Source organism: Larus michahellis, chromosome 1 (assembly GCF_964199755.1).
Source record: "Larus michahellis chromosome 1, bLarMic1.1, whole genome shotgun sequence".
Classification (NCBI taxonomy): Eukaryota; Metazoa; Chordata; class Aves; order Charadriiformes; family Laridae; genus Larus; species Larus michahellis.
Window position 1 is genome coordinate 33,643,481 of NC_133896.1, and position 13,700 is coordinate 33,657,180.

General features: G+C 46.2%; 1 protein-coding gene across 1 annotated transcript; it reads right to left on the minus strand.

Annotated features, from left to right (window-relative positions):
* Window positions 1-1,597: 1,597 nt before the first annotated feature.
* ARRDC5 (arrestin domain containing 5) lies at window positions 1,598-7,430 on the minus strand. The gene is made up of 3 exons (XM_074589577.1): window positions 7,178-7,430; window positions 2,811-3,019; window positions 1,598-2,119 (listed from the first exon to the last, which is right to left on the minus strand). Exons 1-3 carry the CDS (start codon window positions 7,428-7,430, stop codon window positions 1,598-1,600), a joined length of 984 nt encoding a protein of 327 aa, XP_074445678.1.
* Between the last annotated feature and the right edge of the window lie 6,270 nt (window positions 7,431-13,700).

A 13,700-nucleotide genomic window follows, 5' to 3' on the forward strand; every position in this document is an offset into this window, starting at 1 on the left:
TCGTGCCAAAGGTTGCAAGGCAGAGGCAAGGGTGCAAAGGCATGGAGGGGTGGGCAGGAGGTGGAGGGCGTTGAAATGCATGCAGGTGTTTAGTGGGGCTGAGCCACAGGGGTGAGTGGTGATTTCTTGGTCCTGTAAGAGCGGCTGGGTACGGGAACAGATGTAAGGAAGGTGGCCCCACTGGTCTTCAGCTTATCTTCCCCATTCCTCACCGCCCTTCCCATGGAACAAACTGTGGAGACGCAGGAGTGCGGGACGGGAGGTGCCGCTTGCCTGCAGGTGTCAGGTGAGGCCATAGCTGTGTGGGTAGGTGAGTCCCACCAGGTCACTGCTGCAAAAGCCCTGCTGTGGGGTTGGGGTTGTGCCAAGGGTCGATAGAGGCCAGCTGCCCTTGGAGAGCCTGGGGACACGGCGGGAGCCCGCAGGGACACGGGGAGGGCAGCCGCCCCTTGGCTGGCACCCACTGGGGCAAACCACAGCAACAGCCTGCCCTGGGGCAAAGCTGCTCAGCTAACATCAGGATCAGAGCGATTTATTCAACAGCAGCTAACTGACCAGCAGTCAGTGGGCTTCACGTTCAGGTTCGATATCAGCAATACAGCAGATAAACTGCATTACTAGACACTTAGCAAATGTAAATAAACACCAATAAAATCCTAAACACCCTTCTAACCCCAAAACCTTCTGGTCACCCACACTGACACATACACACACGTGTGGTTGCACCATGGGCGACACGCACATCACATCCCTGGGACAAGCCGCTTCTCTGGCCTGCCCGTGTCCCTCTGCTTGTCAGGATGACCGCCTGCTGTCTCCGCCTCCCCCCAGCGCCGCACCACCCACCAGCTCACTGAGGGTGTGCTCCGCATGGAGCTCATGGAGCTGACCCGTGGTTTCACCTGCAGCTGACAGTGGAGCAGAGCTGACGGCTGATCTTTGCTTCTCAGTGCAGGGGTGATGCTGGGTAATGGTTGCTTTCTCAGCCTGCTGCCCTCCCTCTGCCTCAGCAGCCATGGGTCTTGCATGTCCCTTAGCTGCCTGGCTGCCCTCCTCGCCCCAGGGGTCTCCCAGGCTCTCCAGCCACCCACCCTGCCACGCTGAGAGCATTTCCCGCAGGTCCCATTGTGGCAAGCAGTCTGCCTTCTGCCCAACGTCTGACTCATCTCACAGCTGGCTTTCAAACAGCTTGTTCTGCACTCCCACCAAGGTCTGCGTGTTTGACACGTACCTTTAGATAATGCTGGGGTGGGCTCTTTTCCCATGGACAGGAGCATGGCCATCCTGTGGGCTTGCAAAGTGTCCCCTCTCTACCTAGGTAATTGCTGAGTCTCCTGCTCTTCCTTATCCAGTTATCAGGAATCAGTGTAACAGAATTACGGGGTCCCCTTATGTGCCTTCCTGATCTTGGGCTTTGGCTAGCTTTACTCCTCTTTTTTTGGGAATCACTGGCCCATCTCCACAAAAGCAGGCTCCTCCTGTGGAAATATACAGCAAGTGTACGTGGATTTTTGCAGAAAGATCTTTTATTCTGTGAATCTGCTGGCAATTGCTCCTGGGTCAGTGTAGAAATGTCTCTGTGAAGGCTCACCCCCTTTCAGGTGTCACCTTCATTTTCATGCAGAGTCACGGTGTTCTGCTCCACAGAGAAGTGTTTCGGTGTGGCTGCTATGATGATGGGCACCCTGACCACGATGGTGGACGTGGTACAAGGAAGGTCAGAGGTGCCTACTAGCTCGTACCTGAAAGCCATGATTTTATTTTCCCTGAGAGTGCTGGTGACAGGCATGGGTTTTGGCAGTACCAGCGCACTGGTAACTCTCATGGCCTCAAAGGGAGCTGTGTCTGTCCGGGACTCCAACCTTGTCACATCACTTTGGTCTTCCAAGTAGCGTGGTTCTCCCCTGCTGCTGAAGCCCCTATACAGGACAATGCAGTGTAAAGCAAAAATGACCTTTCTAACGTACTTGCATGTCCTGTTGGCAATATCTGTCACGAAGACAATGGTGTCACCAGGGCAAAATATGTTTTTCTCCAGGGAAATCCGAAGGGTCACAAAGCCATGTCTGAAGCAGCAGAAATAAACTACATCCTTCCTAACTTCCACCACCAGTGGGGCCTGCATGGAGAAGGTGAGTGGAAAGGCAAAGCACAGTGAGTTCTTGTGCTGGATACGGAGTGATTCCCAAACACCACATGCATAAACTCCTAACGCAACAGCTGAGGCTGCTCAGCTCTCCCCACAAGCCCCACCATTAACCCAGAGGACAGTCTTTCTCACTGCACCGAATGTGACATGGCTGAATTAGCACAGGCCTCTTGAGCACATGTGCAAAGAATTCATGTGTGCACATGTAAACATTGTCACCTTTAGCTATCTGTACCCAAGTTTAGAGGGAGACCACAAAATTATTACAATCATCACGTTCTAGATGTCTTGATGACCTTTGACTGACCATCCCAGCCTAGGTAGAGTTCGGTAAAAAGTCACCTCCCATTTGGGGACGCTTGCCCAAAGCTTAGACTTCAAAGTAAGAGAATAACCTCCCTTTTCCCTCATCCTGGATCTCAAAGTGCTCCCTACATGTCATCCTTGCAGTCTTACAATGCACCTTGTATACTAGAAAATAAACATCTTGCTGCAAGCCCTAAGACAAAGATGGCAGAAGATATTAAAGTGTCATTTAAATGCTAAAAGGAAGCAACTCAGAGGTAAAAGTTCATGGGCACTCAGTAGTAAGCCATTACAGCTCTGGATCAGAACAGGGTAGGTCTGTGTGTCTCCAACTCAGATAGCTTGTTCCCCTTACCGTGTCTTTCATGTGCCTTCTGCAGTCACCCGCAGTTCCTTGCAGCAGTAGACATCTCTCCTCTTTAGCTAAGACAACTTGGCTGCTGCAGCAAGTCCCTTGAACAATGTAGGAGATGCAGCCAATTTTGCTGGTGAATGTGGAGGGAATATTTGGAGGAAAAGTGAAGTGGAAGTCAAAGGTGTGGACCCCAGAATCCAGCCAGCCATCTGAAAGCCAAACAACAAGCTGCTATCAGAAGCCTTTGAAACATTCAGGATGGTTGAACCTTACACAAACCTTGATGTGTCTCCCAGAATCCAAGGTGTCCTTACCACCCTAGATGAGTGTTGCTCCCAAGTTCCATACCACTGGTACTGCGCCCAAAGGGCCTTAAAGGCATAGTATGGGGTGGACTGTGCATCGCCTCTGCAGGTCAGCTGCTGGACAGATGTATGGATCCCTACCAGTCAGCAGACTTGAGAACTGCTAATCTGCCTCATTTCGACACAAGGTCAGCGGACCTGCAGCCCCTCACAAACTGTTTAGGATTTTCACTTACAAAAATGGAGTGCCACAGACCTTTACCTTTCCAAATAAGCACTAATAGGCTTTTTGGGAGTAAAGCAGTGTAATGACTTTCACTCCTCTTTTATCGTCGTCTACAACACATGTGCATGTGATCTGAAACTTCTGTCTCACCTGTGCAAAAGACCCCTACTCACAAAAAATAATATTTGACACCTTCTCTGCACAACTGTGAGAAGGAAAAATTTTGATCCATTCCTTCAAATGTCTGTCTTTCCTTCTGTGCCCGTTCCTCTTAATCAAGTTCAGTTTTGTGTGGGTGAGCTCCCGCTGCCTGTAATGAATGAAAGACTATCCCACCTATGCAAGGATAAGTTTGGCCTCTTCTGGCCAGATAAGACCAGACGCTTTTCTTCATCCAAGACCCATTTCTTTTAAACACTAATGTATGTGCTGGCCATTTATCATCCAGACTTAAGCTTTCCTTCCTCCTCATAACTTGTGCCAAAACTTCACTTTGAATCACAATATTAGGGGATGTGAGACTGCTAGAATCTTGTCCTGCTGACTGCATCCTTTTGGAGATGAAGTCAATGATGCCTCGAGTTTTAATAATCTAAACTGGATATTCTTGTTGGCAGAAGAGCCTGGATATTGTTTCCTCACAGCATGGGAGATTTACCAGATGGCATAACAGCATTTTCAATCAATATCAGAGTTGTTACTCTGAAGAAAAAAAAAAAAAAAGCCTAAAACAATCTGAAAGGGAGGAAACTAAAATTCGTCAGCCTCTTAGATAACTGCAATATAACAAAGTCATGTTGTCTATTCTGACAGTTTGTAGAAATCTGATATTCCCAGGGCCTTATCTCACACAATGTTGTCTCCAAGTTATTTTGGAAATGTTCTTCTTTTGGTAGAATGAAGGACTTTGAAGTGTGAGCAGATCTACAATTTAACCTTGAAAGAAATCAGTGTTCCCCTCCTGGAATCATCTGCATTTGGGCCCTGGTGTGAGTTTTGCATCCCCAGCACAGTGTGGGGATTTACTGAGAGAGTTCACGTTTCTCCGTCCCCACTGCAGGTATGGCCTGAGAGCCTGGCCTTGTGTGCAGGGCTCAAGTAGGCCCTGTGGTGCAAAAAGCCTTCCAGATACTTATTTCATTCCATGTACAGCTTTAATCCCACTTTCTCTAGCTTGTTTTGCATCGCTTCTAAAGAGACTTCTTTGAATTGTGCCTGCTTGCTACGCTGCACTTCACTTAACTTTCCACACAGGCCCTCAGACCCCAAAAGATGGTGGCCTTAAACAATGTCCCTAAATTCACTGTGGAAGAGAAGGTGCGCTTGCTTTCCCTGGCTCCCCATGGCTGCTGGATGTGAGCCCCATAGCACAGGAGCACCTGCCCTCCATGTCCCTCCAGCCCTGCCTTCTACCTTGTTCCCCTGAAACCATGCAACAGACTTAATTACACAGAAATTAGAAAGTTTCCCAGCAGCACCTGGGGATACCATGCTTCTTGGTGGTCAGCAGAACCTGGGAACTTCAGTCACACTGGAAAATTTAAGTGAATTCCAGATAATCTAATGCGTTACCTAATTCAAAAAGTGCTCCATCCTGTATTTCCCAGCAAGGGAGATGATGGCTGCAGCTGTCGGGGAATTGGAAAGCGGCTGCTGGTAGGAGTGATCTGAGAGGGTGACCTTTCTGTGAAGGACGCAAGGGATTTCCTGGGGTGCGACTGATGGTGCACAGCAGTGATTGAAGAGTTTCAAACTGCCTGTAGTGCTGTGAGCTCCTGCCTCTGGTTTGCTCCAACTGGGGGGTTTCTGCTGGTGATGAGGATGGTTATCCCTGCCTGGTAGCACTGAAAGTCATCTTTTTCTTTTCTGGATCTAATTATCCTAGAGCTGTTACCAGTCACGTTCGATGACTGCCAAGAGTCAGTTCCTCCAGCAGTCTTTATCTCACAGAGAGACAATATAGAGTTTCTTGTGCGGTGGCGGGGTTTACCAGGGTTAAAAAGAAATATGTCAGCAGGCACCTGGATCCATGTATCTGTACTTCTTACAGAGACATCAGATGTAACCCAAGTAGGGCATGTGGTAAGATCAAACACCAGACAGCAACATGCTATCAAGAGCATATTAGCAGCTGAGTGTCAAAAGCTGACACAGGCAGCAATCTGTTCAAACATACATTCCTTGTGTGCCAACATCAGCGGGGAGCAGAGTATTCGGGGTAAGAAGGGTCAGGTCCGTATGTTCTTTCATGTTTTAAAATGGCTTTCTTGGACTTGTTAGAGCACTTCTACAGAGATGTAATCAATGCTGGAAGAGAAAGAAAAAGACTGAGTTACAGTAGTAAAAATCTGTTATTTAACCGCACTGCATTGACAGGTCTTGGTGGATGCAGATGCTCAAGTCTTTTGAAAATAGGAATATATCTGTAGGTGGCAGAATACAGATTCAAGTGTGTCTTTAAGCAACACCAATTTGAACTTTAGCTGAGAAGATCCAGAAATGAGGTGCTTTACAGGTACTTGTTCTTATAATGGCAAAGCTAATTGTTCCAACACTCAGCCTTTCTCCCTCTTTTCTGTCAGGGCTGTAACACCTGGTAGCCTACGGGAAGAGTCGGCATGCTGCAGTACTCAAAGACTAAGGCTGTAATGCATGTGTAAGGGGAAAATGACCTTTGAACCAGGTAGAGCCTTCAAGCCTGAGAGGAAATGAAGCCTGGCCACTGCACGTCATAGCTCAAAAGCACAGTTTCCACGCATTTGCACAGTCTAATTTCACTGCTAAACTAATCTGGGGCAGCAACCACCTGTGATCTCTAGACTAAATTTTCCAGATTCTCAACAGATCCTAAGAAAGAGAAGCTGAGAAGGGCGAGTGCACCTCCTCGGAGGCTTCCATTTGCTTTAAACATCCCCTGGAATAATTCACTGGATTAGGTGGTAATTACATCCTGCTGACTTTGCTCTTTTTAATAAATCTGTACATTTTAATTGTTAGCTCTGCATTTATATGTGTGCATTTTGGGCTGTATAATATCTGAAGGGAAGGTACAAAGAAGATGGAACCAGGATCTTTTCAGTGACAGGACAAGAGGCGACGGGCACAAACTGAAACACAGGAGGTTCCCTGCGAACATCAAGAGACACTTTTTCCACTGTGAAACAGGTTGCCTTGAGAGGTTATGCAGTCTCCTTCCTTTGAGAAATTGAAAAGCCTGGGCAGGTGGCCCTGCTTGAACAGGTGGATTTTTCCAGATGACCTCCAGAGGTGCCTTTCAACCTCAACCATGCTATGATTCTGTGATTCCATGAAACAATCACACTTTTGCAGGTGTTTTCAGTGTATGTCTCACATTTGTCTTGTCTCTCAGTAAAGATACAGCAGTAACTCTAATAATGCCTCTACTACAGTTGCAAATATAACAAAGCCTATATACCCAGTGGATACTTGCTGGCACATACGTCAACCAGAACAATGGAGGTAAGCATTTTAGAAGACCAAAGAATGCGTCAGTGATGTGCCTGTGACTAAAGATTTCCTACCTGCTGCTAGACAGGTCGTGATAGACTTCTGTGCAACAAATGTTCACTTCACAGACACAGCCACCGGCTCGTGGGGGACTGCTCACACTCTCAAATACTGCTGATCAGATCAGAATGCTACTGTTCATCACAAAGCCCTGGTTGCCATATGACTTAGTGAAAAGGGAGTATGCCATGTGATAGAAACAGCACATGGACATTGGCAAAAGGAAGACTTCCTCCCCAGATCCCGCCTTCCCTAGCCCAATGCTAAGAAGCTGTTCAGTTAACTGATGCCTCGTTCCAGTGTTTTACCCTTTATGTGGAAATTCTGTGTTTTGGAGACGTAGACAACCTGGTTGGTGCAAGCCATGCTCTTCTCATAGTCCTGTTCAGGATTTTCCTCCTCAAGCCACCTCAGGTAGCCTCTTCCCAAAAGCTCCACCTTTACCACAGGGTCCACCAGAGTACTCCTGAGGTTCAGAACCAGTTGGCCATCTATGCTGGAGCCAGCCAAATACACCTCAATCTCAGGAAGCACCAGGTTAATTGCCCTCACTGTCGACATAAGGGAAGAGAGGGTGCTGGCTGCTGCTGGGGTCTGGAGGTTGGATTGCGAGGTCATCTGCTCCAACCCCACCCCATGACACCGGGGATTGTGAGGTCATGGCATGGGGGACAGGTGCAGGGTTCTCCACAGGGACAGAGCTCGGATCTCCACAGGGACAGAGCTCGGTTCTCCACAGGGACAGAGCTCAGTTCTCCAAGCTATGCCAGACCGGATCGGAGCCATTTATCTGATTATGAGCAGCACCTAACTACCTGACAAGCATTCAATTACACGTTTAGGATCGGTATTGGCAACGCAGTAGATAAATCACAATTCAAGACACTTAGTAAATGTTGATAAACACCCAGAAATTTTTAAGCACACTTTCCATGAGTGATCCCCAAAACTTCTAAGCATGCACGCACACACACACATGCACGGTTAGGTGCACCCCTCCTCCTCTTGGGTGCACCCCCCCCACACTCATGCACCTGTCCTTGTGGAGATGTGGGCACCCTACCCACCAATCCGTCCACCAGTGAGAACACACCCCACAAGCCCCACCACCACCCCATGGCCCTGCAACTCATCAGCATCAGCATGCTGGCTGCACGCAGGCTGCTCACACCATCTGGCAGGGGCAAGGTGCTTCTGGCAGTGCCAGCCCTGGCTTTGGTGGCCACAGCTTCCCCCGTCCCACTCCTGGGTCTTGTCCCTGGTCACAACTTCTCACACTACCTTGAGATTTCTCTCCAGGCTGACTTTCTTCTCTTATAAGTCTGCTCGTAATCTTCTACCTACTGTTTAATCCAGCTGATGGTTGTCTCAAGTAAACTTCACCATTCCTCCTTTCCTCATGGTGTTACCAGTTTTGGACAACCTCCCTCCCAGAATGTGCAGTTTTGTGTATTGTGTTCACACTCACCTCACTACCAGTTTAGCCATTGTTATCTGAGCACGCTACCAAGAAGGAGCTGGGCAAACTGCCCCCCACAGCAAACTACTAGCAGTGAGTAGCAGATGTGGCTGATATTGCCCACATAAGCAGTGGCCAGAAGACTAAAGCAAGTGCCAGTGAGATCTGAGGACATCAGGCCAGGCGAGCAGCCACCACACCACCTCTCTGGGCAGCGAGGTCCTGCAGGTCTGGCTGAAGCCAGCAGGCTGTTGTTAACCAATGCAGGATGATTGGCAAGATTTTATTGTAATGTAGGAGGCTTTGGTGAACATGGCTAAAGGCAAGGGACTGAGATGAAGTACAGCCGCTTCATCTCCTAAGCTCCTCTTTGTCATATCAGAGCAATTCCAGCTAGCTGGAGCTGCTGTGACTTGATCATAACATTAAGGGGAAAGACATGTTCCTTCCAAATAACATCCCAAAACACTGTAAGGCTGATCTGAGGTAGACCTCAAATGCTGTTGGGCACTTGGACCGAATGGGTGTGCCATGCTCTGATCCACATATATGTGGGAAAGGAAGGAAAATGATGTAGCATGGGATATCCAAGAGACCTCTTCAACCAGGGGAGCGGGGATGAAGACAGCTACAGCAAGGGCTGCAACAAGAATCACATCTGCAGCTGATGCCAGCAGACATCTGTGACCCCAGAGTGAAGGCGCTGGCAACTGCTCTGCAGAACGCAATTCCAGAGACAACGTTCTCAGCTGCAGGTTGAGCATGAGGGCACATGCTGAGAAATGCTGAAAATTAACTGATCAAGATGGCCAACAGTTTAGGAAAGAAGTCACAGCAGCACATTGAACTTTAAGACTTTCGTCCTCCATGCTAATAAGTCACTTTTCCAAAGCTGTCAAGATACTCCCTCACAGTCTCTGTACCCCATCCTTGCTTACAGTGTTTTCAGGAGTTTCTTTTTTAAGGAGAGAAAGCGTTGAATTAGCATGCTGGCTGCAAACTGTCACTCAGTCTCGATTCTCGGCTGCTGCATCTCCTTCTCTCAGCCTCTGCTTGACTTGCCTTGTTAAAACATAAGCTCTTTGGGAAAGGAACTGTGCAATGCCCTGGGTGTAGCGAGAAGGAACAGTTTCTCAACTGGGCACAGAATTACCCATAACAAAAACATCTTTTTTCTTATTTACGCTTGGCAGTTTTCAGCCTTGTGTGCAAGTTGTATGGTTATGGGTGGAAAAAAATCGCTTATATGATAAGCAGCTTACATGAGTGATGATATATCATCAAGTAAAAAATTATAATTAGTGATAATATATGAACTGAATGCTAGATTCCCATGGTTTTGTGCTCAGGCACTGATTTATGCTTTACAAAAATAGCTTATAGCGATGATCTCCACGCTGCCATTACACCAACCCAATATTTCATCTCAATCTGTACATCCCCTGAGGATTTTAAGTGCAATCTGAGCATGTAATTGGCCAGAAAAGGAGGAAGCATTACTTTTATGTCATGGTTTGTGCTCCTTCCTTAACTCCAATTTCTGTCTTGAAGTTAGACCAGCTAAAAATGAGTTGTGTAAATGTTTCTTTGCACTTTGTAATGTCTCTGACAAAATGATCTATAAATTCCATTTCCAGAAGAACAGTACAGTATACTTTTAAGAAAAGTAAGCTTCAAAAGGTACAGTAGAGAAAATTATCTTCTGGTTTTGCCTATGCTGATGTGTGGTGTCATTGATGTTTATTTTTTCAATTGTTATCAGCCAAAATGGAACCTTTTGTCTGAATCAACTACACTTCAGAACTTACCAATCAAAGGAAAGTGGATCTGTACATCGCTATACTTAATTTTGCAAATGAAAAGCTGGCTTCCATAGCTTCTTCTCAGTCATTTAAGAAGCCTTATGCAGTCCCACTATGTTCCATAGTTTTGTCCAGGCATCAGGGAGGGCTGCGTCATTGTTTGCTCTTCACTTCAGTTCTCTGAGGCTCACGTGAACATCACCTTTTGTTTGAGCCTCTTGGTTTCAGTTTAAAATTTTGAACCTGAAAACTCAAAGGGAAATGAAGGGCCAAGCCCTTGAGCTTACAGTGTTGCACTGTGATAAAACACGTCACCATAGGGTTGTGTCAACGAGGCCCCAGAGTAACCAAACTCAGCCCAGGGGTGGCGGTTGTCACTCTGGGTCTGCACAAGGACTACTTTCCCCAGAGACCTCAAGGTCTGAAGGAACAGGATGTGGCAAAGCAGAGGGAAGACCCAGGCTGAACTTTTGGGTTCGTCATAGAACCTGGACTGGTTTGCACTTTAAGAGGCTTTAACATAAAATTGTTGCACAGATCTCGTTTGTATTCTGCTGCATTCCACCAGTGTATGAAGGGCCTGCATTTGCACACAAATTCCCTTTGTGAGCTGAGCTGCCTCTGTAGCTCTCCTGATGGTGACATGTGGAAAATGGAGTACCTGCATTTGAATTTTAAATTTATTGCTTTACAGGGGAATTAGGCCATACTGATAGTGCTTTAGATGCACGAGATGCTAGCTTTCTTGAAGCTGGCTTCACAACCATCTCATAGGCAGTGACATAGCTATGAAGAAACTGTCATGGAGGACTCTTCATAGACTCAGTCCCTGGCAATACAGAGGTTTTACAAGACAGCATGAATCAGGCAAATGAATGCAGTTTCTTTTTGCCAAGCAGCGTCTCTCTATGGAAGAAATAATGTGTAATAAGCACCGTGAGTGGGATGGCCAACCAGAGCTAAATGGATAATTCTTACTTGGCATTCCCATACAATGAATGATTCATTTGGCAATCACAAGGTCCAATTATCTTTTAATACTCTTTTTTGGATGCGATTATGATATATTGTGCATAGAAGTAGAAAATTAATGCTTTCACTAATAATGTTATTAATTTTATTAGTGAGTGAATTGCGAAATATAACTTTTTTTCAATTCCCTTCTAACTTAGATTTTATTTTATACCAATATTGATTTGTCCCTAATCCCGGTATTAAAAATTACCTGTTATTTTAATGTGTTCCATGGCATCCACAGAGCAGAAAAGCCCACTCTTTTTCCTGCCAGTTGGTTCTCCACCAACTTGTTCTGCGACAGATATAAAGAGGTGCGCCATGCAGCCACCCAGGGAAACAAATTTCATCAGAGGGCATGGAAGTGTTAGTTGCCAGGTTTTTGTAAGACAAAATCTCATGACAGGTTGTTTTATTTTTGTGAGGATCAGCATAAATCAGGCTGATGGTAAATTCAGAACACCTCCTTGATTCCTTGGCAAATCTCAACATTTACTGAGCACATGCAAAAGCAAAAACCACTTTAAGAATTTGTAACTGTACTTGGCAAGTGAGGGGGGGTAAGAAATACAGCAGAGCCAGCAGGACTTTAAAGCTGTACCATGATAGATCTTACCTGGAGAAAGTACTGCAAAGCTGTCAATAGCTGCTTGTAAACAGTAGAGCCTGAAATAGGGAAAACATGTTTTCTCCCTGTCAGAATGGCACAAAGGCTTGGCTGAAGCCCTTGCCTGGCCTATCCATCTGGCTGATGTGAGAAATGAGATATCGATTTTTCTTATACCATACGACCAGAAACTTAAGAGGAGCCACAAAGCTAGCAAACAACACACAGTTTATTAGACTCTAAGTGAGATGTGGGAAAACTTTTGCAACCCACATCTTTCTGTTTACCAAATGCGACTTAATTCACATTATTAACCAAAGAAATACAGAACACACATGGTCAGATTTGCTTCTGGTGAGAACTGATGTAGCTAGGAACTGGTTTACATGCTGCAGCTTTCCACGTTACAGATTATTTGTTCACTAAAAGGAAGTAGCTGCTTTGTTAAAAATAAGCTGTAAGTCTGTGATTTTTCAGAACCAACCCATTACATTAGAAACATGGTTGCTGCTCATTTCAAGGAAATATCTGCCTCCAGATCCATTCTGTATCCTTAAAATTGTCAATCTAAGCACCCAGGATGATGTCTTATCTAGAAAGCAGTCTAGAAGAGGAAACCATAGAGGAAAATTTCATATATTTTAATGAAGAAATTACGAGGTAAAGTCAAGAGTACCTATAGGTACTTGCTAACTTGAGTTAAGGTCTCAATATACAAAAACATAAGATATTTCATTCTTTCTGCTCAAAGTCACTTACCTACAAAAGCTGAAATAGAGAAGTCTGAGGATCCAGAAACAAAAGTGGGAATCAGAAAGACATGCGGCTGGCTACCACAGTTGGCATCAGTAGCAAGTTTGTATAATTTTATTCCTGTTAGAGAGACACAGTAGTTCAAAACTTTTTTATAAGCCAAAAAGTCTCAGAGGGCTGCAGTATCCCATAGGAGGTCTTTGGATGATAGACCAGCACTCATGTCCTAAGCATCTGTTCTGCTGACGGCCATTACTTTAAATAGCCACTCAGCCTGTCTGCATTTAAATAAGCAAGTGGATAAATAGGCCTATTTCGATTTCAGAAAGTGTTACCAGTGAGATGGACAGAACACCGGCGGGATGGCCACAGCAAAAGGCACAAGCCCAGGAGGAACCGTGTGCCCCAGGCCCAAAGACCTTGTCCATCTCATGAGTCGCAGGCTGGGACTGGTTTTGTTAGGAGCACAGAGAACCTGGGGCTGCTCCTGATGAGGGTCTTTATGGGGTTTGTTTCAAAGCAAGCCAGGTCAGAAGTGGGAACATTCCTCAATATTGCCCCCAAAAGTGAACAGAAACACAGAGTGAACCTGACTCCATAATAATGAGAGGAACAAAACCCAAGCCAAGCAATTGAACATGATGAAAGCACATGAAACAAGCATGAGAAAAACTTAAAAGAAAGAGTCCAATCCCTGACAAGCACTAAGCTGAGCCCGTGGACTGTGTGCAACCCTCTTTTCTTCGATGAGGGCTGTGTACCCCATCCTGGGCTCTGTGCTGCCTAACCAGGGTCTGGGCATATCACGTGAAGAGCTTCCCTCCCCTGCAGAGTCTGCTGTCCCTTCAAACCCTGTGTCTTTTCAAGCTGGACCCTGCAGGTCCAGATTTGGTCCATGCCCCATGAAGACACATGGGGACTCCCCATGCTTGTACCACCCTGGGAATATCCTTCCATCTCCATAGTGGTTCATAGGCAGGCACAAGGGCTCAGATGCTTCTTCTTAGCTGGGCTGTACAGTTGGTTTGTCTCTTTTGGAGGCAGATCCTCCTGCCAAAACCAAGAAGGAGTGAGGACTTTCCCAGGAAAAGGGGGACAGAGCTGTTTCTTTTTTTTTACCTGAAATACTGTGTCCAAAACAATTTGTTGCATTGATGAATAGCCCTTCCACCTTGTTTTGCTATTCAGGAGAGGAC

Excerpts from the sequence above, each read along its gene's own strand:
- ARRDC5 (XM_074589577.1), bottom strand. The coding sequence starts at position 7,430 with ATGTCGACAGTGAGGGCAATTAACCTGGTGCTTCCTGAGATTGAGGTG. Across the intron at positions 3,020-7,177 it reads ACAGAATTTCCACATAAAGG|ATGGCTGGCTGGATTCTGGG; the intron begins GTAAAACACTGG and ends TTTGGCTTTCAG. Across the intron at positions 2,120-2,810 it reads GAAGGCACATGAAAGACACG|GCCCCACTGGTGGTGGAAGT; the intron begins GTAAGGGGAACA and ends TTCTCCATGCAG.